Source organism: Littorina saxatilis, linkage group LG17 (genome assembly GCF_037325665.1).
Source record: "Littorina saxatilis isolate snail1 linkage group LG17, US_GU_Lsax_2.0, whole genome shotgun sequence".
Taxonomy (NCBI): Eukaryota; Metazoa; Mollusca; class Gastropoda; order Littorinimorpha; family Littorinidae; genus Littorina; species Littorina saxatilis.
In genome coordinates this window covers 19271943-19296120 of record NC_090261.1, presented here as the reverse complement: position 1 = coordinate 19296120, position 24178 = coordinate 19271943, and the positions used below count along the sequence as shown (strand labels likewise).

At 41.1% G+C, this 24178-nt stretch overlaps 2 protein-coding genes across 6 annotated transcripts in view; both read right to left on the bottom strand.

Annotated features, from left to right (window-relative positions):
* The window catches only part of LOC138952783 (pyruvate carboxylase, mitochondrial-like), a 479047-nt gene that overhangs the window by 100002 nt on the left and 354867 nt on the right, over positions 1-24178 (bottom strand). The gene's annotated exons all lie outside the window — the stretch shown is intronic.
* The window catches only part of LOC138952787 (ATP-binding cassette sub-family G member 8-like), an 82951-nt gene continuing 74272 nt past the window's right edge, over positions 15500-24178 (bottom strand). The window contains exons 11-12 of the mRNA XM_070324526.1: positions 21231-21396; positions 15500-17073 (exon numbers count right to left, since the gene is read on the bottom strand). Of these exons, the coding sequence (XP_070180627.1) occupies positions 16802-17073; positions 21231-21396 (438 nt within the window). The 3' untranslated portion in view covers positions 15500-16801. The remainder of the gene's footprint in view (positions 17074-21230; positions 21397-24178) is intronic.

Sequence of the window (24178 nt, the reverse complement as noted above, 5' to 3'; positions counted from 1 at the left end):
AGACAAAATCATCTAAATATTCGCCCAAAATGGTAGGTTTTTGTTTCCCACAAAAAAGACCGATGACAAATGGTTCTGACTGAAATGGCTGACAAACCCGTCCCAAAATAGGCCATAACTGAATGCCAGATGACTTAAAAAGTGGAAGACCATCAATGTTTACTTGAATTAGGAGACGAGTTCCTCTCAAAACAAGGTGAGAAAAGGCAGGGACAATGTTAGTCAGCATGGCAACAATTCCAAAATGAAAATAGGAACCCCCTCCAATTTCTTTTACATCAAGGCTGCGAGGAGTTTTCATGACAGTCCTTGAATCTTTAGGCAAACAGGGAAAGAACACATTGAGCAAAGTTAAGAGTGCAGTGAAGGCATTTGCTTTGACTTTCCACTTAGAAGACCATGCTGCAAGCTCTGCGCGAAGTTTTTCTGTCTTATCCACAGGATCAAATACAGATTCAATATCACTGTCAGTGTCAGACTGATGATCCAAATTTTCCTCCACAGATTCCACTTCATTGAGTCGATTGAGGAAATGATCCCATTCAGACGAATCAGAGTTTTCTTCCGTTCTTTCACTTTCATCAGCATCATGTTCATGCAATGGTACCATCATTTCTTCCATGCTACTGTTAGCGTTAGAATTGTCACATGCAAACTCGTCGAAACACACGGTGTCTGTACCGCTAGTCCCAGCGACATCCATCTCATTTGCACCGTCACAACTTGAATTTGAATTACGAGCGCACGTGCGGCCACGTGGAGGAAAAGCCGTGTTCATGCGTTCATCGACCTTTGACAGCAATCGCCTTCGCTTTGTTGAATATGAATCCGCCATTTTATCACTCGATGTCTTCAGATGTACTCTTTAATTCATGCACATGCAATACTAAGGCGCACGGAACGTACTCACAGTATTCGCTGGTAACTTATTAATTGTAGCAAAATTCAAACTCTCTCGATCGGCATGTAGTCTCAGTCGGAATAGAACAGGGCAGAATAGTAGCGCCGCAGTAAAAACAATCCTTGCAAATATTTAGTCATCTCGTAATTAAGTAAATAAATTATTCTAGAAATAACTGTTATTATATACACAACAGCAACAATTACACGAATATAAAATTATGTTGGTGTATTTTAAATGATTTTTAAATTTAAGTGCAACGGAGTCAAGTCAGAAACAGCGTGTGCGGTGACGTCACTGATCTCGATGGGGCAATTTGCTGGCCCGCGCAGCCCCCGCTCGCAGCGTCGGAATTTTTTTTCACGCACGCTCTGTGGGGACGAACAGGGAATTCCCACTTGTATCCCATTTCTGTTGGTTGCTAGCTTATTTCCCAGAGACTAAGGGAAGGCCCAGGTCTGTACCATTTTCTTCCCACAGCTTTGACTGTGGGAGTTCTGTGGGGTGGGAGTGGTCCCACTCTCCCATCCTCTTCCCACTCTTTCACCACTGGGAAACCAGTGGGCATTCAATGTACGTGTTACTTGGGTAATGACCAAAGTCATTAATTAATTTTTAAGCCACCAAGCTGAAATGCAATACCGAAGTCCGGGCTTCGTAGGAGATTACTTGACCAAAATTTCTACCAATTTGGTTGAAAAATGAGAGCGTGACAGTGCCGCCTCAACTTTCACGAAAAGCCGGATATGACGTCATCAAAGACATTTATCAAAAAAATGAAAAAAAGTCTGAGGATATCATACCCAGGAACTCTCATGTCAAATTTCATAAAGATCGGTCCAGTAGTTTAGTCTGAATCGCTCTACACACACACACAGACAGACAGACAGACACACATACACCACGACCCTCGTCTCGATTCCCCCCTCTATAGAGAATAAGATGAACGTAAATTTGGATCGTTTTATAAAAAAAAAATTTTTTTTACAATTTTCAGATTTTTAATGACCCCAAAGTCATTAATTAATTTTTAAGCCACCAAGCTGAAATGCAATACCGAAGTCCGGGCTTCGTAGGAGATTACTTGACCAAAATTTCAACCAATTTGGTTGAAAAAATGAGAGCGTGACAGTGCCGCCTCAACTTTCACGAAAAGCCGGATATGACGTCATCAAAGACATTTATAAAAAAAAATGAAAAAAACGTCATAGGGTATCATACCCAGGAACTCTCATGTCAAATTTCATAAAGATCGGTCCAGTAGTTTAGTCTGAATCGCTCTACACACACACACACAGACAGACAGACAGACACACACACACACATACACCACGACCCTCGTCTCGATTCCCCCCTCTACGTTAAAACATTTAGTCAAAACTTGACTAAATGTAAAAAGAGAAAAAGCCTAACGGTTTTGAGATTTGTGTTTCTGCAACCGTTTTGACATGTGCAAGTTATCCAGAGAGGGTGAATACAGCGAATAAAACTTGTTTGAGCGCTCTAGCGCCGTTAGTTTGTCAGAACAGGAGGTGGTCCACATTAGGAGCCGGTCCATAATTATTAGGAGCCCTTCCCCTACATGGATATGAAGAAGAAACAAGTCGCGTGAAGCGATATAAAGACATTTAGTCAATAATGGAAGGGCGCTGGTTCTGAGCGACGCTTTGTTCTCGAGATAGGTGTGACCACATGACGTCATTTATACTTTCATCATCGAAGATCTTTCGTATTTCAATCATAGTGGGGTTCGTATGTTGCAGACGCACTAATCAATCATTCACATCTTGCAACAAACATCATACTTTGTGATATTGTTCCTTATACTTATTTAAGGGTTTTCAGATACAGAGCCACTTCAGAAATCTTTTTTCATTTTTGTTTATTTTGTTTGTTTTTTAAAAGGCTGCATTTACAGCAGACGAAGTTCGTACCAAAAGCGCTCAGCAGTAAATATTCCCAACTCAGCAAATGTAAAATTCAATGGTTTACCATGCACCAGAAGTTGTCTGCTGATAACACATGCATGACATAAGTGAGGTGCTGCTGCAGGACATGAGATTGAGAAGAGCCATCTACCTATTAGACTTCCCAACTCTGTGGGCTGGCAGTTCAAGGCTGGAAAGTGGGAGTCATTCTGGACAAGCTTTCAATAGGTATCCAGCGTGTGCCTAGAACTCATGAGGTGTGCCTGCAAGAAGAGCTGTACAACAAAACGCTGCAAATGCTGCTAAGGCCAAAAAACCTAATAGGTGTGGTTACGGTAACATAACCAAAACAAATAGGGTAGGCAGGTAGGCAATCACTTTTTTTTTCTTTTTTTCTTCTTCTAATGTGTACAAATTAAACCTACTTGACAGGGAAATAAGTGTGCGACTCGGGCGCTTTCGCTTTCATTGCGTTTTCTGCACTCGTTTTCTTGTGTGTGTGGTTTTTTTTTAACAAATGTAATAAAAAGTTATAGGGTCGGCCCCTAAAAATAGGGTAGGTCGGGTTACCGTAACCACACCTATTCTTTTTTTTAGGCCTAAGAAGGACTGCAGAGCACAGCTCTCTGCAAATGTGCTTGCATGCCTGTAAAAACTGTCAGCATCTAAACTGTGCAAAAATATTATTGCACCCATTTTCATACCCCAACTCAAACATTTATTCCTGTGTCATTTTATTCAAACTGTCTATGCCATTAAAGGCTCGCATCTTCGCTATCTGGCACATTTTTTTTTTACATCATCATTTACGCCGTCAAAATAAGGTGACGTGACAAAGAGATGTGACAAAAACTTCGGGTACCTTTTAAAATTCCTGAGGCACAACTGGGTCACTGTTGTACACGAAGAGAAAGTCAACTTGATTATCCATCCAGAACAGGTTGTTTTATTTCGCCATCTTGCATATTTCTAGTGTTGTGCCATTGTACCTACTGATGTATGTGTCGATCTCACGGATGAGATGTTTATGTGTCAAATTTGAGGGATACCCAAGTCAACTAAAATCCATGTATTTTAGCAATGACCAAGTGGGTTGCGTTGAAACTTTCAGGAATGTGTGTCTACACACGAGGAGTAGTTCAACCGTTTGAGTACACTTTCAAATCTTCACGAAATAATATTTTAAAAACTGCCACAGGTTTGTTGACTTACATCCCACATATATTTGACTTCGCATGTATATATGACAGATGGTTGTTTCAAATACTGCCAAAGTTTCTTTTGAGTATAGACACTTGCCGGAATGTGCTAGTTGTGTAAACACATGAGAACAAACAACGTTTTCGAAATACAGCGATTATGAATTGTAGTCGACTTTTGAGTTGATACATTACATTTTTATCAGTTTTATTTTGGGGGTAGGCTTATTTGGGCGGCGGTCAAATAACCCATGTAAAGGCCACCTTTTATCTTAAAAGTGTTCCAGTTAGCCAAGTTGAGTGCCCTCAATAGCATACATTGAATACAACAGCACAGGAATGAATGTTTTCGTTTTGGTATGAAAATTGGTGCAATATATTTATTTTTGCACAGTTTAGGTAATCCTCAAATTCTTCAACCCTGCCACCCACACCGTCCAATCATTCTCTGCACCAACAATACATGTATTGTTTTGTTTAAAAATGTTTTTGTGTTAGTTTCTATTGCAAGAGAATGTCTTGTAGCATCAAAAATGCCTAAATACCCTTTTATTGGCGGCCATTTTGAAAATTGTTAAAAAACTACTGATTTCTTAATTTTTTCACGGTGGCTCTGTATCAGGTTTTGTTAAGCAAAAACAAATGTCCATTTACGCCAAATTTGCTGTTAATCACATGAAGTGAAATATGCCTAACATACCCAACCGTTTACACTGGCGGCCATTTTGAAATTTTTTTTAAAAACTACCCGTTTTTTAATTTTTCGCGGTGGCTCTGTATCAGGTTTTGTTAAGCACATAAAACTCTTCATATTTGCTAAATTTGGTGTTTGTTGCATGATTTGAATGATTTTGCAACATCAGCCCCGCTATCAGTGTCATTTCCCAGTTCTGTGTTCTGCGGTCGTTTTGGCTGACTTGACAAGTTGCGAAGCAACTGAATATGAAAAGAAAAGAAAGCGTGTGTTTGGGTCCTGCAAGACTTTATGACCAACTTGGAAGAAAATGAAGTTGTCTGCTTTTCGTCTGCTTTGAAGGTAGGGAGATTTTACAGCGCACACGGTAAATTGCAAGTCGTATTGGACAAGAATGTAGTTATTCTTCTTTCTTCGAAGTACCATAGATTTGTTCTTGGCCATATTTTCGAGCTGTGCATTGTTATATTATGGGAAAAACACGTTTGAACGCAAATTCGCAAAGAAATTTTGGATCAACTGCAACGTCGATTTGCCAAATAATGCTGCGTCGCTCACAAGAAATAACGGTTTTAGGTGTGACGAAAAAAAGAACAGGGCCTGAGTACGGTGATAAATACAAGACTTATTTTACAACCATTTGAAAAATACATACATCCCCCGTGGCTGCCCGCATAACGAAATCGTTTTTCTCGTGTTTTGAACTTGCCAATGTTACAGCACAGAGCAGAGTCCGTCCCGCACTTTGCTTTGTGTACATCACGTGGCCACCCAAACACCCGCACAACGCAACATTTTCACGAGAAAAACACGTTTATTTGTTTGCTTTGTCTGTATTACACATTTATATTTACATTTACCACTGACACACCAAATTGTACACTTTAGTTTGCAAGTGAATCGTTATCATACAAAATAACGTTATCACGAGACGAACAGAGATCTCAGAGATCGTCTGCTTCTCAACTGTTTTGCGCAAATCGTGTAATATCTATTTTTGCGGAAACCTCCCGAAGAAATCCAATCTCAGCAGCTTCCACCTGCAACATAGTCGTGCTTATTTGGAATGTGACGTCCTGTTCTTTGTCAGTCACACCTATCTCGAAAACTAAGCGTCGCACAGAACCAGCGCCCTTCCATTAAAAACAAAAAAATCTGGCTCAATATGCGGAAACATGCTGGTAGTGTCATATTTTTTAAATGGGTGTGGAAGAACTGCTCATGATTAACATAGCACTCCGGCCCTGTTCTTTTTTTCGTCACGCCCAAAACCGTTATTTGTTTTGGGCGACGCAGCATTACAAGATCAACACCACAAACCAATCATCGCCGAGACTACATTCAGATAGTCTCGGCTAACCATACTGAAGACCGAGACGGGTCACGCTCGCCTCCGCGAAGCACGCGTCAGTAGTATTTACTGAACCTATTTCCTTTCATTTTGAGCATGTTTTTAGAGTAAACATGACATATCTATATATTTTTGAATTCAGGAAAAGATGAGGAATACAACGCAATCACTTCTAAATCTGTTTGCGAAAAATCGATTTTAATGAGCAAACTCATTGATTAATTTTTAAGCCTCCAAGCTGAAATTCAATACCAAAGTCCGGGCTTTGTCGAAGATTACTTGACCAAACTGTCAACGAATTTGGTTGAAAAATGAGAGCGTGACAGTGCTGCCTCAACTTTCACAAAAAGCCGGATATGACGTCATCAAAGACATTTATCAAAAAAATGAAAAAACCGGGTAGGAACTCAGGAACTCTCATGTTAAGTTTCATGAAAATCTGTCCGGCAGTTTCCTCCGAATCGCTCTACACACACACACACACACACACACACACACATACACACACCACGACCCTCATCTCGATTCCCCCTCTATGTTAAAACATTTAGTCAAAACTTACTAAATGTAAAAAGAAATGACCTACGCTTTCTTCAAATGCATATTTTTTCTCTCAAAATGTTAGAATATAGGCCTAAAACTAGTGTAAATTAACAGTTTTACAAGACACAACATACGTCGACAACTATGACATAAAACTGTTAAGAGAAATTTGGAGAAGACATGAGTTTTTTTTAGAACTTTCTTCATTTTACAGTAATAGACCTACATGTAAATAATGTCAGACATGGAGACTATACCGTGTGAACGGAGAGAGGTAACAAACTTGGCTCGGTTCCGCATAGCCATATTTGCAGGATCTCATTCTGGTAGCAGACACCGGTCAAGTTGCCCACTACATGGTACAGAGGTGTCCTTAGACGTGTGCTGATCCCTCCCCAGACCATCACAGAGCCTCCACCAAAACGCTGTCGTTCCAGAAGAGCGCCTTCTGCGAAGCGCTCTCCGCGACGCCTCCACACTCGGATGCGACCATCAGCAGGTTCCAAGCAAAAGCGGGACTCATCTGTAAACAACACCTGAGCCCACTGCTGACGCTGCCACCTCACATGTTGAGTGCACCAGGCTCGGCGAGCTGCTCGGTGATTAGCAGTCAGGACTGGACGCCTTACACGCAAGCCAAAGTTGTGTAAGCGGTTTCGGATCCTCTGACCACTAACAACAGTGTTGGTGGTCGCTTGTAGGCGTTGCCTAATGTTGTTTGCCGAAGCCATTCTTTGTTGCATGGCCTGCCTCTGAATGAAGCGATCCTCTCTTTGTGTGGTGACTCTGGGCCGACCAGAACGTTGTCGCTCCTGCACTCTTCCAGTTGCGTGGAATCTCTGTTTTAGTCTGATGATGACAGAGGATCGAGCCACTGCAAGCCTCTGGGCCACTTGCCTGGCAGCAACACCGTCTTGTAGCCATCCTATTGCCCTTCCTCTATCCAAATCGCTCAATTTTCTTCGTGGGGGCATGTTGCTACTGTGCATAAATGTGTCAGCGTGTCAACCTTTAAACACAAGCTGGTGAGCGATGTTCATAGCCAGGACCCTGTTGTAGCACGTGCATCACAACCTTTTGCCCTGGCATGTGTTCCGCAAATTTCATGGGGCTATAAAAATCACCCTTTTTCTTCCAAAATGCAGAAGCTTTTGAGAAGTCCCACAAAGGGAAATAACTCTGCCTGCCAAACAAAATTCTAGGTCAAGACTCATTGTTCATTTGTTAATTCAAATACATTAATCTTAATTATTATGTCGATGTTTAATTTTTTGGCAATTTTTTATAATTAGATCCGTTTTTTCAACCGATCTTTAACTTTTTTTGAAGAGTGTATACATTCTTATCTGCGACAAAAAGACCAATCGTTCTTTATGCCAAACAAAAATATATGTTGGTTTAGGGTAACGTGACAAAAAAAGATAGGGTCGGTAGGTCGGCTTTTTGAAAGAAAATAAAAAATTTAATGTTTTAAAATTTAGTCGATTTTAAAGGAGGTTACTTCCCTTAGTTTCAGTATGGTTCGCAAAATGTGCCAAAAGTTGGGTGTTTTTTATTTAAATGAAAAAATGTTTTAGGGTCTGCGGGAAAAAATAGGGTCGGTCGGGTTACCCTAAACCAACATATATTTTTGTTTGGCCTAATAAACAGTGCTCTGACCGGAGCAGCATGTTTAACCATCTCTATCATCCCCGGTGTTTGAAGTCTGTGCAGCGTGACAGGTTAATACGTAGCTGACATGGCCCCCTTGACGAAATGCCGCGTTGTCTTGCATTTAAAGTTACTGCCATGGCCTTTCTTGTTGACCGGACTGAGAGATAAAAATACGACCTTGCTAGGAAAAACAAAGATTGATTGCTAATGTCCAAGGGGATTCGAGGGCAACATGACAACGCACCTGTGCATACTGCCTTGGCTTCAAATGAAGTACTGCTGCGGTCGCATCCAGCCCGTTCTCCTGACCTTTCCTCGTGCTACTAGCTAGTTCTTCCTGTTCTCTTATGTCAAGAAAAAGCTGCGGAAATCACGTGGTTCCTGGCCAGAATGCCGCGCTGGTTTGAGAGAACGGCCAGTTGAGTGTTTGCTTGGGGAGGGCTGGTCTAGAAAATGGCCAAATCGGATTGTTTGTGTGTTTTTTATTCTAAAAAAAACATGCATCAGCCTCCGTAAATGTTTCGTACTCAGGTCAGAAAAACACTCGTTTAAACACACACACACACACATGACCACCGAATATTGGTGGGGGTTTTCTTCATTCAATGCTCTGCCACACGACAATATGTTCCCGCATATGTCTTCAACTCGAACTAAGCAACAAATTAACTAAGTTTCTAATACTTGTAGTATAAGTGGGATGAAGTAAAACGTTTCAGTAAGCAGCACATATTGGGATACGACCATGAAAATAGATTGAATCAAATACGAAGAGAAAAAACACAACCAAACACATGTGAAAGGTTCGGGAAACAAGATCTTTTCTTCTTGATGATGTGTTCGGACTCACTCTGGACTTTCACTCACGGACACAACAGATGACATTGTGACAACAGCAGAATACTGGCATGGCATACTTTATTCCTGTGTTCGCTTCCAAATACACATTCGCCTACCCGACCGAAGCACGAAGCCGGGTGGCACAAGCCACAATACAATGTTGACTACATCTCACAATCACACACGTCCTCTCTCTTCTGTGTCTCTCAAAATTCTCTCTCTCACTCTAACATGTACACACATAATCCAATTTTAGCTAGAGTGACAGAAATCATTTCAAACAACCAATCAAAATCTTAGTAACCACCCATAACCACGACACTCTAAGCAGGTTCCGTGTTTCATTGGTTAAACGTAAGACAAGAGAAAAGGGAGGAACACAAAGGGGGGGGGGGGGGTAAACAGCTAACCACCTGTCAGCTGAGCTGGCATTCGATCCACCTGATCAAAGGTATTAACACCTTCTTAACGAGGCTTTGATCGGAGCGCGTCAAAAGACATGACAAGAACATCCTCCGGGAAGCTACTCCCGGTAAGGCCATTAAAGTTACGCAACTGACCACAGGCACTCGTCACGAGCGGGTCAGGATCAAAGTGGGCGGGGCCTGTGCGCTCTCAAGACTACTACTACTATTACAAGTATAAACCATAAGAAAAGACGACCGTCCATCATAAGTGACATCCAAGACATAGGCCCCGCCCACCTCGTGACGAGTGCCTGTGCAACTGACCACCTGCAGGCCAGCGGCTACCCGTCTCTTCCTAGGAGAGCGGCTTAAGTTCAAAGGATCAATGACTAGTCAGAACATGGACACAGACGGCTAAGCGCGCTTAGGATCTACCTGTGACTGGACATGTGCATTTCAAAATTTAACTTAATGGCATTACACAAAACATAAAGCGATCGGCAACATGAACTACAAACACTAGACTGGACAATGACAAAAACTTTATTCTATAATTGGTGACTGGTCGCCCTGTCACACACAAACAAAAAGAAATGGATCAGTTGTGTACCGTTGTCGCTAAGTCAGACCCTTCGTCATAAAAATACAAGTAAGCTTACATTCCTTTTGACTTTAAGAATACTTTCTTTCCTTTCCTTCCCTATCTTGTGAACCACGACTGATCTTTTCAATCTTTTACATGTCATAAAAGCATCCTTCCACTGGAATACATTATTATTTTTAAATAGCAGACTGACTGGCACCCATGTGAATACACGAACACAGGAAGTGACCAGGCTGTTGATTTTGCGTATGCATCTCTAGCGAAGGATGCTCTTATTCCATCAGAGACTGTACTCACAGTCTGTGTACTCTTCAGTCTCTTATTCCATCAGAGACTGTACTCACAGTCTGTGTACTCGACAGTCTCTTATTCCATCAGAGACTGTACTCACAGTCTGTGTACTCGACAGTCTCTTATTCCATCAGAGACTGTACTCACAGTCTGTGTACTCTACAGTCTCTTATTCCATCAGAGACTGTACTCACAGTCTGTGTACTCGACAGTCTCTTATTCCATCAGAGACTGTACTCACAGTCTGTGTACTCGACAGTCTCTTATTCCATCAGAGACTGTACTCACAGTCTGTGTACTCGACAGTCTCTTATTCCATCAGAGACTGTACTCACAGTCTGTGTACTCGACAGTCTCTTATTCCATCAGAGACTGTACTCACAGTCTGTGTACTCTACAGTCTCTTATTCCATCAGAGACTGTACTCACAGTCTGTGTACTCTATAGTCTCTTATTCCATCAGAGACTGTACTCACAGTCTGTGTACTCTACAGTCTCTTATTCCATCAGAGACTGTACTCACAGTCTGTGTACTCTACAGTCTCTTATTCCATCAGAGACTGTACTCACAGTCTGTGTACTCTACAGTCTCTTATTCCATCAGAGACTGTACTCACAGTCTGTGTACTCTTCAGTCTCTTATTCCATCAGAGACTGTACTCACAGTCTGTGTACTCTTCAGTCTCTTATTCCATGTAAAGACTGGACAGATTTGTGGTGTATAGGCTACATGTCGCTTACCCTGGGAGAAAGATGTCTTTAAAATCGAAAGAAAATAGTCATCGGCGGAGTTGACCTTGTTTCAGTGGAAAGTCTGACGGTTCTCGAGTTCAAACCAAGGAAGAAAACAATTTTCAGAAAAAGGAACAAAAAGTATGTCGGTTCCCCTGATTCAAAAACGAGGAAGGGAAAACAATGTTCAACTAAATGAAAAGAATATGACGCTTCCCATGATTCCTAACTGAAAAGGAAAACTTTTTTCAGCACAAACACATACGTACAACGGATGCCATGAGTCCAAATCAAGCACACAAAACAAACCCAATTGACAGCAAACGAAACCGAATAGAGACAAGAAATTCAGTTGATCCCAGGATCAACACGAGCCGAAACATTGACAATATCAAAGAAACAGGGAGTTCTACACCTGTTGGTACAGGTAAACAAAATAATAGTGTTGATGTGTCCTGTTAAATTGTCTTTTCGGCGTTTGTACATAAATGGGAGATATAGAGAATACTACATGGCTTGCTGTGTCGTACCAGATTTACACGAGTTGTTTTTTTAAATATTGAACTGCGAGCGAAAGCGAGCTGTTCACTATTTGAAAAAGCAACGAGGGTAAATCTGGTACGGAACAGCAAGCCATGTAGTATTCTGTTTATCCTACATACTGTACTTACGTGTATTTTACTGAAAATGTCCTGCATTCGAGGCAGCTAAATTGAAGACGCTTGTTTTAGAACCTCGATCTCTTCTAAAGCCTCGTGCAATCTATTACGTCAAAGCAAAGAAACGTCACTCTGAAAGTGTGGCGTGACGTGTTAGTTCTAAAGATTCATCGAGGGTAATTAGCGAGCGCAATTTGTGTTTCTATAATGACGTTTGTCTCGGTGACTTTGGCATCATAAGCAGTGGAAAAACAGGTCCCTGCCAGACTTGCTTGACATGACCTCATTTACATGATATACACACGTGTGATTTGAACGATTATTATCTCACGGGTGTCTCTCTCACGTATGTAGGATAAAACAACTATCGCAATATCAAGGAAGAAGATTGTTGTGAAAGTAATGCAATAATGAATAAGAGCTCAATCATGAATAAGACCTATTGGCTTAACAGAAAGGAAGAAGGCTACTCTACCTTTATGGAAGTGATGCAATAATACTGGTATTGGTGACAGAAATATGTTTTCCACCAAGAAACCGATCGATCAACCAAGGAACCAAAAGACAGAGCGAGCGATAGACGTTGCAACAGGTAGGAATGGTATTGTTTCTAGTAATGTAGCACCAATATATGACATTGCCTGTTGTAAATGGCAAAATGGTTTATGAAAGAGATTTACAGTTTAACTCCAACAAAAAATGTAAGCTTACTTCGTAGCTTTCGGTAGCTGTTGCCATAAATACCCAAAGACACTGGCATACAAATAATATAGCATCAATGTAGGACATTGTATTGATATTACCTACAATGATATCTGTCGTCAAGGTTAACAAATGCTGACTAGATGTAACAAAATAGATACAATATTATAATACTAAAGTGAGTGCTTAGTCATGCAGAGTGGCGTTTGCATAGAATTGAAGTCTATTCGTCACGAGGGTGAACAGCATGATAACTTTCCTGTAGGCCTATAATACTTCTTCAAAAGGAACACTTTATTATATTTAAATATCTGGGAAATTGTGGTTAAAAGACTTTGTTACTTCTTGATTGTTATTTACTATTATATTGAAGTGAATAGCAAAACGCTGTATTTGAAAACAGCATGGGATTTATATATATATATATATATATTTTGGTATCAGGTAATGCCCTAGTTTTTACAAATTGTAGCAAAGTCGATTAACTTTACTATGTACGATGTTTGCTTGCAAATTACAACACAAACGCGAAAAACTTAACTATTTGTAGAGTTCTAAGGCATTGCAGACAAAGCAACTGCAAGAAAGTCAGGTTTTAGCAGTGTGAAAATCCGCTGAAAACGGTCTTATATCCCTTCCGTTAACATGGCTTCGTCCGGCCATACATGTAGGCTCTTATGACACTGACCCTGAGCTGACCCTGAGGCACTGAAAAGGTTTTCACGGAAAAAGTCTCTCGAAGAACGAAATGGGTTCGGTGCATTTGTCAGTCTGTCACATGTTGAAGGGCCCCATACGGGTTGAAAGAGATAAGGTACTGTCGTGTTTTTCCCAAACCTAGTGCACTACCGTTCTCACGAGATAAGTTACTTCTGTTTTGTTCCGGTTTTTCTCTCCAATTGACACCATGTATGAGAGATGAAACAGAAAAGCCTGTTGTGAAAATGAAAAAATTTGGAGGTAAAAACGAAACAAAACAAAAGTAACTGTTCTCATGACAACGGCAAACAACGACACCGCCCTCAGCTAATTCAAGAAATCACCCCCGCTCCTGCTAGGTACACGTGCACTCAAGTTAACCTCTGCTTTGACCTGTGTGCCAAGAGTGAGATGAGAGAGAGCAGAGACACACACACTCCCGCGCCGTAGATCAGATTAATAGGTGCTTGAATTTGGTATTTTGATTTTACATAACATTAAACCTTTCTTCTTATTATTATTATGGTGAGCTTATATAGCTTTACATATTAATTTCTGCCGTGTGAAATGGAATTTTTTTACAGACAGACAGACAAACAAACATTTTTTACACACAATATATAACGCATTCACATCGACCAGCAAACCTCAAGCCTGTTAGGCGAGCATTCACCTTTCGCGGCCTTTATTCCAAGTCACACGGGTATTTGATGGACATTTTTTATCTATGCCTATACAATTTTGCCAGGAAAGACCCTTTTGTCAATCGTGGGACCTTTAACGTGCACACCCCAATATAGTGTACACGAAGGGACCTCGGTTTTTCGTCTCATCCGAAAGACTAGCACTTGAACCCACCATCTAGGTTAGGAAAGGGGGGAGAAAATAGCGGCCTGACCCAGGGTCGAACACGCAACCTCTCGATTCCGAGCGCAAGTGCGTTACCACTCGGCCACCCAGTCCCATGGGGTTCATGGTCATGGCAACAGCCTTAATAATATTATATCATGTATAATATTACATTTCAGCATATGTGAATTACATGTCATCATACCAAACTGTCATACATTTTTATTCCCACATCATTCTGATTGATCACAACCAAACCTACTATCAGTGGACACATCCAAATACAAGCGCCTGTTCTTGACAACTTGCGACTGATCTAAAAATAAAAACCAGTGCAATTTCCTCGGTCTGGCTTTGCCACGACACTCACGGTTTGGCCTGTAGGTAAAATGTACAATGTATTTTCTGATTTGTGCACAAAAGCTTTTTTCTTTTTTCTTTTTTTTAACATAACAATGCTTAATGTCATTGTTTGTTTAAAAGACCATGGTCACATTTGTAAAAAAAAAGGTTAAATTAGAAAATATATAACATTTTGGTTCATGATTTTTCCTACACCTGTGCTGAAAAAAAGAAATAAAAATGTCGGTATATAAGTCACTCAAATACAGCAATGCATGAATGGCTCGGTTTGAGTTTGTTGCGGTTGACCCTGCACAAATCGACCTATGATGTTTTTGTTCAACAATTTTGCCGTCAACCCTCCCATAGGGTGACGTATTCCACAACTTCCTGTGTTCCTGTGTTGCTCAGTGATTTTGTTAGAATTCAAATTCTTGTGACACACTTCTTCTTGTTCATTTCCTGTGCCTGTGATTTGTTTGAGCACATTGTGAGGTATTTCACCACAGACTACAAACGGCGACTTCCTGTCACGTGTTCGCCCATGAACAAAAATTTCTCCTCCTGCACGCTACTTACCCGTCGCCAAAGACGACCCGCTCGTGCGGCTCGTCAATAATTCACTTTACACACAAAAACCTAGCTTTAATAGCTGGAGATAATTTGAGCTGACAACAGGCATGACAACTGAGAACAAGACAACTTTCATAAAAGTAGTGTATCATAAATTCGACACCTGCGCATGTCTGATTCAAGGAAAAAGTAATTCAAAGCACGAGACAAAACAAGTCTGAGCTTTTTTTAACCAGAGAAAAAAGTTTTTCAGCAAAAGTAATAAACCCAAATCTATATATGACATACCCAAACATACAGCAAACGACAAAGGTCGACAACTTAGCCAGCTCTTTGTCCCGGACAAATCAATTTTCTTTTTTCTGAAGCGGCCTTATTGTTGGTATTTGGAAGAACCTTAAAAACACGGCAAATAAATGGAACACGCATATTCAGGTGCCTCTGAATAACTATCACTGACAGTAAATCATAAAATATTAAAATTCTTTCCGTTCCAGACAATAACACAACCATTTCCTGTTCAAAATAAACTATTTAATTTGATTCAAGATGTACATCAATTTACAGCAAGTGACAAAACAATGTTACTGCAAAAGACAAAGATTGACAGTTGGTGCTTAAAGCTGAACAGTAGCTATAAAAACCAATTAATTGGCTTTTGAAAGAAAGAGGGGGCACAACTCATCTCCGATCCATCTTAGTCTACTCTGGATACTGTCCCCTGACGCGAGTGTGTGTCTCCCACCCGAGTTTCCCACTGCGCACACTGTAAAAAGCCCGAGCGGTTGTCACATCTTAATAGCGTATGTTTAATACCACAGGAGGTTTAATACTGTCCCGAATAGGTCCTATTCATCTAAGAGGACGTGAAACTGTGTTAGTCAGTCAGTCACAAGTGTTCAGTCTGACTGCAAACATTGAAACTGTCACTTTTCTCGATAGCAAGCCATGGTGAAAGATTCTTTCGTGCACAGTACAGCTAGGTGGCTGAAGTGAGACTGATACCTCGCGATGATGATCAATGTTTTTTCATGTCCTACATGCTTTGACTTGGTATGCCTATTTCGCATAATTATGATAATATAATAAGCCTACCTCTCTGAACAGCTCGGATGTTTTTGGGGGAGACTTGGTAGTAGGACGGGTGGAAGAAACACACATCAGGGGACAGTAATCCAGGGTAGCAAAAGTAACTAGGTGAGCTGCATTGTGTCGCAAAGTTTTATCGCTACTGTTCAGCTTTAAAGCTGCCATCCCTCCAGCGTACACGATCACGTTAACCGCCACAGAGTCTAGGCGATAACATGAACATTGAAATCAATAGTGCAGTTGTGTTCTCTGCCCAGTTGATTTTGTTAGTGGTGGGGGGGGGGGGGGCTGAATTAATTAAGACGATTGACAATGGTAGTTACTTACAAAAAAAAATCAACAAAAATAAACACTCTGCGCAGGAAGTCTAGCCATACTGTTGATTTTAGCACGAGTCAGATTTGCAGTGGTGGACAGATAAGAAGAAAAATATACCTTTACACACTGAAGGACAAATCAATTCAAAACAACCGTCAAATTTTAACGTCTGAAACTGTCTTGAACCAAAGAAACATACCTTTTTAATGAGGTAATAGTGTCAACTCTTGGACAAGTTAAAGCAAGTAATAAAACATTGCACAGCGAATGAAAATAAGAATGACATCGGGTGATTTCAGTTCAAATCACAGCATTCGAGCAGACTCTAGAACCAGGCACACAAATATCAACTATGTTGTTAAAGACAATACAAATCACAGAATTTGATACACGCAGACTCCATAAAAACCAGGCAAACACACAAAAATCAACTATGTTCTTCCGGCTGCTGCGGAATGAGCTTCAAGGCCACGAACATGAGGCCGAGAAAGATGGCAATTGTGGAAACCAGGGCGGTCAGAGCCTGCCACGTGTGTCCTTCTCCGAAAGCGTACAGCTGGAGCGCCGACTCTCCGTCCGCGACGCACGAGCCTTTGACCTGTTCGTCAGTGCACGTGAAGTTGAGCGGTTTGATCTCTGTCAGGCACAGGCCTTCGAATCCCCATCGTAGGTAGGACACCACGGACACCCATGTGAACTCTGTGGACACAGAGGGCGGATCATCTTACACTGCTCGTGCTAACCGGGAATGTTTAATATTTTACTGTTTGTATGTGGAAATACTTCAAAGTAATCGTCAACTGGTCGCACCTACCGGCTTTGATAGCATTTGACAAATTTTTTGTTTTTATTTTTTGCTTTTGTTTTTTGTTCTTGTCTTAGTCATGAAAAGTAAGCTCTATCGTTACACATTACATTGGCTGGTCAAGGGATTGACCAAAACAAGGTTTTTGTGTGATGTATTGGCAATGCTGGTTTACAAAATACCCAGCGCAATAACTGTCTTCCATACCAGCTCTGTCATCTGGACAGGTAGTGTACGTAAAAGTGAAATTTCTCTTCAGACACAAGGTTGTCGTTGATATTTTGCTTCAGTTTCGTGTTTCATCAACAATCTAGTGTCGCAACTGCAAATGTTAGCTGCAGGTTGTCTGTATCAGACCACCTTCACAAAAAAGCTGTATAAAACTGTGTCTCGTTACCGCATGTTGCGAAGTCATGAAACAAATTGCAATCTAAAAATCATGGCCTGAAAGCTCAACTGTCAATACGAAATTAAAGACACGAATTAAAACAACAGATAACATGAAAGAAAGGACCAGATTTGTCTTCTCCTGTATTTAGGCCAAATAAAAATATATGTTGGTTAAGGGTAACCCGACCGACCCTATTTTTTCCTGCCAACCCTAAAACTTTTTTTTTTTTATTTCTACAAAAACCAACAAACTTTTGGCACATTTTGCGAACCATACCGAGACTAAGGGAAGTAACCTCCTTTAAAATCGACTACATTTTTTGTTACGAAGCGGTTTACTCGTATTTTTGGTAATGTGTATTGTTGTAAATAGAATAGACTATAGCGATGGTCAGACATTGGAAAGGGCTATAGGCTGCATACCGTCGTGTTGACCGCAGTTGAACCTTTGTGTAACTGACAAGGTTTTTCACGTGCAAGTGATGCAGACGACAGCTCACTGGCAATGTCATAGCAAGAACGACTTTGTAAAATCAGTCGCCGTCAAGGAGCCAAGCTCGACTCATGTTTTTCGTAACACTTTAGCAGACGGGCTCCTGTTTTAGGTATCTGACTGAAGAAGGATGAAGACTGACGAACTTTCCCTATCAGCTTACATGATATCTTCCATTTTCATATTCATGCCAGGCCGGCGACTGTACTAAATGTTGGCTTTACACTCTTTTGAGGTATGTTTGAAACCGGTTATATGTTCATGTCATGTTGTCGTATGTGAGAAGAGTGACTGTTTCTGTGTTTAACGTTATTGTGTAGGCCTAAGCTATTGTGCTACACTGCTTAAACATGTGAGGGTTTTACGTAACGTTTTCTTGGCTTTAGAAAACAGGAATTAACGTGTAAATAATTATATTGGCTCATGCAGCTTAATATGTTGGACGAGTGAGTATTTTTATTGTGCGAGTGAAAGAAACTAAAGACAAGTTGACTTATGGACTATAAACTTTACAGTGTTCCAACTGGGGGGTTTTCATCGCCGGAGGCTGAACTGAACCAGTCAACTGCGGCTTGGTGTACATGACCATGGCATGGAGAGCTGGCAGGGTTCTACAGTTAGCCGCCGAGACGAACTGGAAGGATCAAGGACTACGTCAAGCAATGGTTGCGGTGTCGTGAGGACTGGTGCACCCTTGTCAGTCGTCTGAAGGACTTACAGCCATACCAACATCTTGAAAGCCGAAAGATGGCAGTAGGGTAACGTACAGTAGAATACCTATTCGTCTTACCTGTTAAGCTGCTTTGTTTGAGCCAAAAGGTGTCTGCGTCTTGGACTGTAGAGTTTCTTGCGGTGTTGTCGGCCTAGAGTACTGGTCGAAGCCCGGAAATGATATTGTGATGTAAAAAGCTTTGTAAACAATAATAATTAGTCTTGGCAGTGTCAAGATCCATTTAACACCAGGTTTTTGCGTGTGTGAGTGCGTGTGCGCTTGTGCCTTGTAAGCTACTGTAGCGGACAACTAATCAGATTACATTCAAGCCTGTAAACAAATACTAAACTTATAGAGTGGTGTAGAGACATTTATGAGTGTCTAGAAACGGGCCAATAAAGGACCATAACATCTGGCGCAATAAGGGCTATACCACTCCATAACAAATGGCGCCCAATAGTGTTTGTTTGTTTGACCCTTTAGCAGTATTGTTTTCTATCTCAAGGCACGTGCGCTTACACGGGTGTGAATGATTGTTTTGTTTGTCCTGTTTGTCCAGTAACATTTTCAGATTTGATTTGATTTTTGATTTGATGTGTTGACTGGCATATTCTTGCAAGGCCAAGGTCTCACACGTGTTTCATTCATGATATTTTTTGTACACAGCTTCTGAACATGACCCCTGTATATAATTCTTTTGACTTTTTGGATAATCTCTGATCGAGATTCAGAAAATTTCATCGTTTTTTCATTTTCTTTTGAGGAAAGGGGGTGATGTTACGAAGCGGTTTACTCGTATTTTTGGTAATGTGTATTGTTGTAAATAGAATAGACTATAGCGATGGTCAGACATTGGAAAGGGCTATAGGCTGCATACCGTCGCGTTGACCGCAGTTGAACCTTTGTGTAACTGACAAGGTTTTTCACGTGCAAGTGATGCAGACGACAGCTCACTGGCAATGTCATAGCAAGAACGACTTTGTAAAATCAGTCGCCGTCAAGGCGCCAAGCTCGACTCATGTTTTTCGTAACACTTTAGCAGACGGGCTCCTGTTTTAGGTATCTGACTGAAGAAGGATGAAGACTGACGAACTTTCCCTATCAGCTTACATGATATCTTCCATTTTCATATTCATGCCAGGCCGGCGACTGTACTACATGTTGGCTTTACACTCTTTTGAGGTATGTTTGAAACCGGTTATATGTTCATGTCATGTTGTCGTATGTGAGAAGAGTGACTGTTTCTGTGTTTAACGTTATTGTGTAGGCCTAAGCTATTGTGCTACACTGCTTAAACATGTGAGGGTTTTACGTAACGTTTTCTTGGCTTTAGAAAACAGGAATTAACGTGTAAATAATTATATTGGCTCATGCAGCTTAATATGTTGGACGAGTGAGTATTTTTATTGTGCGAGTGAAAGAAACTAAAGACAAGTTGACTTATGGACTATAAACTTTACAGTGTTCCAACTGGGGGGTTTTCATCGCCGGAGGCTGAACTGAACCAGTCAACTGCGGCTTGGTGTACATGACCATGGCATGGAGAGCTGGCAGGGTTCTACAGTTAGCCGCCGAGACGAACTGGAAGGATCAAGGACTACGTCAAGCAATGGTTGCGGTGTCGTGAGGACTGGTGCACCCTTGTCAGTCGTCTGAAGGACTTACAGCCATACCAACATCTTGAAAGCCGAAAGATGGCAGTAGGGTAACGTACAGTAGAATACCTATTCGTCTTACCTGTTAAGCTGCTTTGTTTGAGCCAAAAGGTGTCTGCGTCTTGGACTGTAGAGTTTCTTGCGGTGTTGTCGGCCTAGAGTACTGGTCGAAGCCCGGAAATGATATTGTGATGTAAAAAGCTTTGTAAACAATAATAATTAGTCTTGGCAGTGTCAAGATCCATTTAACACCAGGTTTTTGCGCGTGTGAGTGCGTGTGCGCTTGTGCCTTGTAAGCTACTGTAGCGGACAACTAATCAGATTACATTCAAGCCTGTAAACAAATACTAAACTTATAGAGTGGTGTAGAGACATTTATGAGTGTCTAGAAACGGGCCAATAAAGGACCATAACATCTGGCGCAATAAGGGCTATACCACTCCATAACATTTTTTTTTAATTAAAAAATAAAAAGCCGACCTACCGACCCTATCAGTTTTGGTCACGTTACCTTAAAACAACATATTTTTTTCTTTGGCCTTATTCTTTTCATTCTATTTCTCTGTCAACTATTCTTCTTATTTTGTTGCTAATTAAGACATTTGTCCAAACCGGCTCATATTTGTTTGTGTTCCTGTTTGTATCTGGCGAGTAACATTTCATTGTGATCTTGTTACAACAAGAAAGGTTGATTTATGGAACTTTAAATTATATATAGACAAAGCGAAACACTCACACGAAGAAAGGTAGGACTGAAACGTTTAAAGATACGACTTTGCACGCCTTCCATCAAACCCATACCTGCAAGGATGTTGTCGAGGTTGATGAAGAAGCCGGCAGACATGATGAAGAGGGAGAAGAGTGTCTGAGCGAAGAAACACGACGACTGGAATGTCGGCATGATGGATGCTGACATCATTGCTAGTCCTCGGCTACACAATACTGACAGGAACACGATAGCAAACACCTGGAACATGCATGGCAACAGGCTATTTCACACACATGTCGACATTACCATCAAATCGAAGCTACACATTGCTGACAGGAACACCAAATGTCTTACTTGTCGACATGATGGAAGCTGGCATCATTACATTAAAATCAACCAGGGAAAATGTGGGCATGAGGAACACTGGGACCCGTCTTTGGCTATTGTCAATTTGCAAGTCGCCTGAAACATGTTTTTTCGAAAATATCTTGCGATCTACACATTTTAATATGTGGATATGACCAGCAAAAGTTCGTCAAAAGTATACCTAATTCTATTAGAATTTACTTAAGTTCCAACTTCTTTCTTGTCAATTATTTCTTAATGAACACTACTTGAAATGAATACAATGTTTCCCCCTGTCAAGCCCTCAGAACAGGTAATAAAAAAAATGCAGGTCGGTTTGTTGTCCTCTGTGCCGTACTAGTCTGTCCGGGTGACCAGGAGAGGACGTTTAAAAAATTTCTTTTTAAATCCAATCAACTTTTGCATAGTGTCTAAGAATAAAAGTCGTTAAGGAAGATTAGTACTATCTTGTATTAAAAGGGTTACTACTGTCAATAGTTTTTGTTGTACCCAGGTAAAATTTTCGGCGATGTGACCAAAAATGGGTAAACATCAACCCCGGAGGAGCCTCAGTGACGCATAACGCTGACCTCCTAAGCTAGCCAGGTGTGCCGCGTGAGCACGTCAGTTTTTCACACCAATTCTGTAAAATTGCATTCCTCGGTCAGATTCTGTCCAATGAACTTCTCAGTAGCCAATAGGGGGTGCTTTCAAAGTGCAAACAACACCCCCACCACCCCCCACCGCTACCCAATGAGCTTAAGTGTTCTGATGAATTAAACCGTGTTGCGACGTTTCATACGTGCATTGCTGCATGCTTGCAAGTAAAGTAACAACCCAACACTGCGTTCCTTGAGACAACAGCAAAGGTACGGTCATTCAGGTGGTCGTTTTTTAACAACTTTAAATACCATCGACAGGCGAAGCTATCTTGTGGCTTCCTGGTTTCGCCATGTGTCTGTTGACATTGTGTAATGGGTTTATCCCCGGCTACCGCCGGGCTTTCATTTTCCTTGCTATTATGTGCGTGCTTGCTTGTTCTATTTTTCAATAATTCTCATTATTTAAGTTATTGAGACATCCCAGTGCACTAAGGGATTTATAGAGCAAATCGAGAAAATTCATAATTGAGACATCCCAGTGCACTAAGGGATTTATAGAGCAAATCGAGAAAATTTCTGCTCTGAACCCTACACGTATTATATCCCCATCGTTTTTTCGTTCACATTTGCCCAACATGTTAAATTTGCTGAGCGGGGTTTATGTCGTCTGCTAGGCTAAGGAAACGAAGCGCATAGCGCTGACTTCAATAATTATTTTCGAGATTTGCTCTATAAATCCCTTAGTGCACTGGGATTGTTTCAATAACGATATTGTCAGTACCGCCAGAGAAATAGGAAGATTCAAAATGCACATTTTGCTACGCGCATTTAAATAGGCATAACTGTGTGGTCAGGTCGTGTAAGATCTACTTTTGTGTGGGCTGTCTCAAGTGTGTCGTGCTTTCGTCACACGCATTTTAATTTCTGTTGGTAAATTCCAGTGTAGCGTTAAGCTAAAAAGTGATGATCTTTCATAGAGATCTCATTTGAACTCGGAGAAAGAACTGTGCTCTCAGTTATTTGTGATTTGAAACCTTCAGCTCGCTTCGACGGATTGACTGTGCAGAGTGGCGCCCCTTGAATTGACTCCAAGGACTGGTCGACGGTTAGCACATTTTCAAAATAAATGTGATATGTTTCTCGTGTTGTATCTACACTCATCGGGGAGTCTGGTACTAAATATGGACGGTAAGAATGCTCTGAACCCTACACGTATTATATCCCCATCGTTTTTTCGTTCACATTTGCCCAACATGTTAAATTTGCTGAGCGGGGTTTATGTCGTCTGCTAGGCTAAGGCAATCGAACCACTGCAGTCTCATTTCAAAAAGAAAATTGCTCGTCTCGTTGCACTGAGTCTGCACGCATGAGGCAGGCTGGTAATAAATCTTATAGGGGAAGGGCCCCTAATATGGCCCACTTTTTGTTTATTGCTGATAACTAGCTTGTTTTCTTGCGAAGAAGTTTCATTTTGTGGTTGGTAGTCCTTCTCTCTTAGTTTAACCGTTAGGCCTAATTAGAGTGAAATAGATAAATCTAAAGCACATTTTGATTAGTCTGACTTGCACACTAAGTTGAATCATGCTATTTTGAAGTATAGGGGGCTTTTTAAGGTGATTTATGAAGACCGCTTCACTGATCCATATTGGGCGCCCAGGCTCTATAATATGGACCATTTGTGAATTTTTCTGTATTTAATTTTTGCTGAATGTCTATCAGAGCTATACTGTTCAAAAAAAGAAACGCATAGTTGCTACTTGCCAAATATGTTTTATTTTTCGAAAAAATTAACAGAAAATCCAATATTTAGATTATTTGTTTGAAATTTGGTATGGACACAGTTGAATGCACACACAGTTCATTTGCATCTTCAAATCAATCAGTCAATCAATACGATTGGGTGCCGAGGCTGTCAAGTCAGTAGGGGGTGTGACTGCCTTGAGCAGCAACAACTGCCCGGCACCTTCTGGGCATGGACTGGATCAGATGCCGGATATCTTGCTGTGGGATGGTGTCCCACTCCTCCTGAAGTGCCTGCAATAGATCGCGGTGATTTGCCGGCGCTTCTTCTCGCCTGCGCACACGTCTGTCCA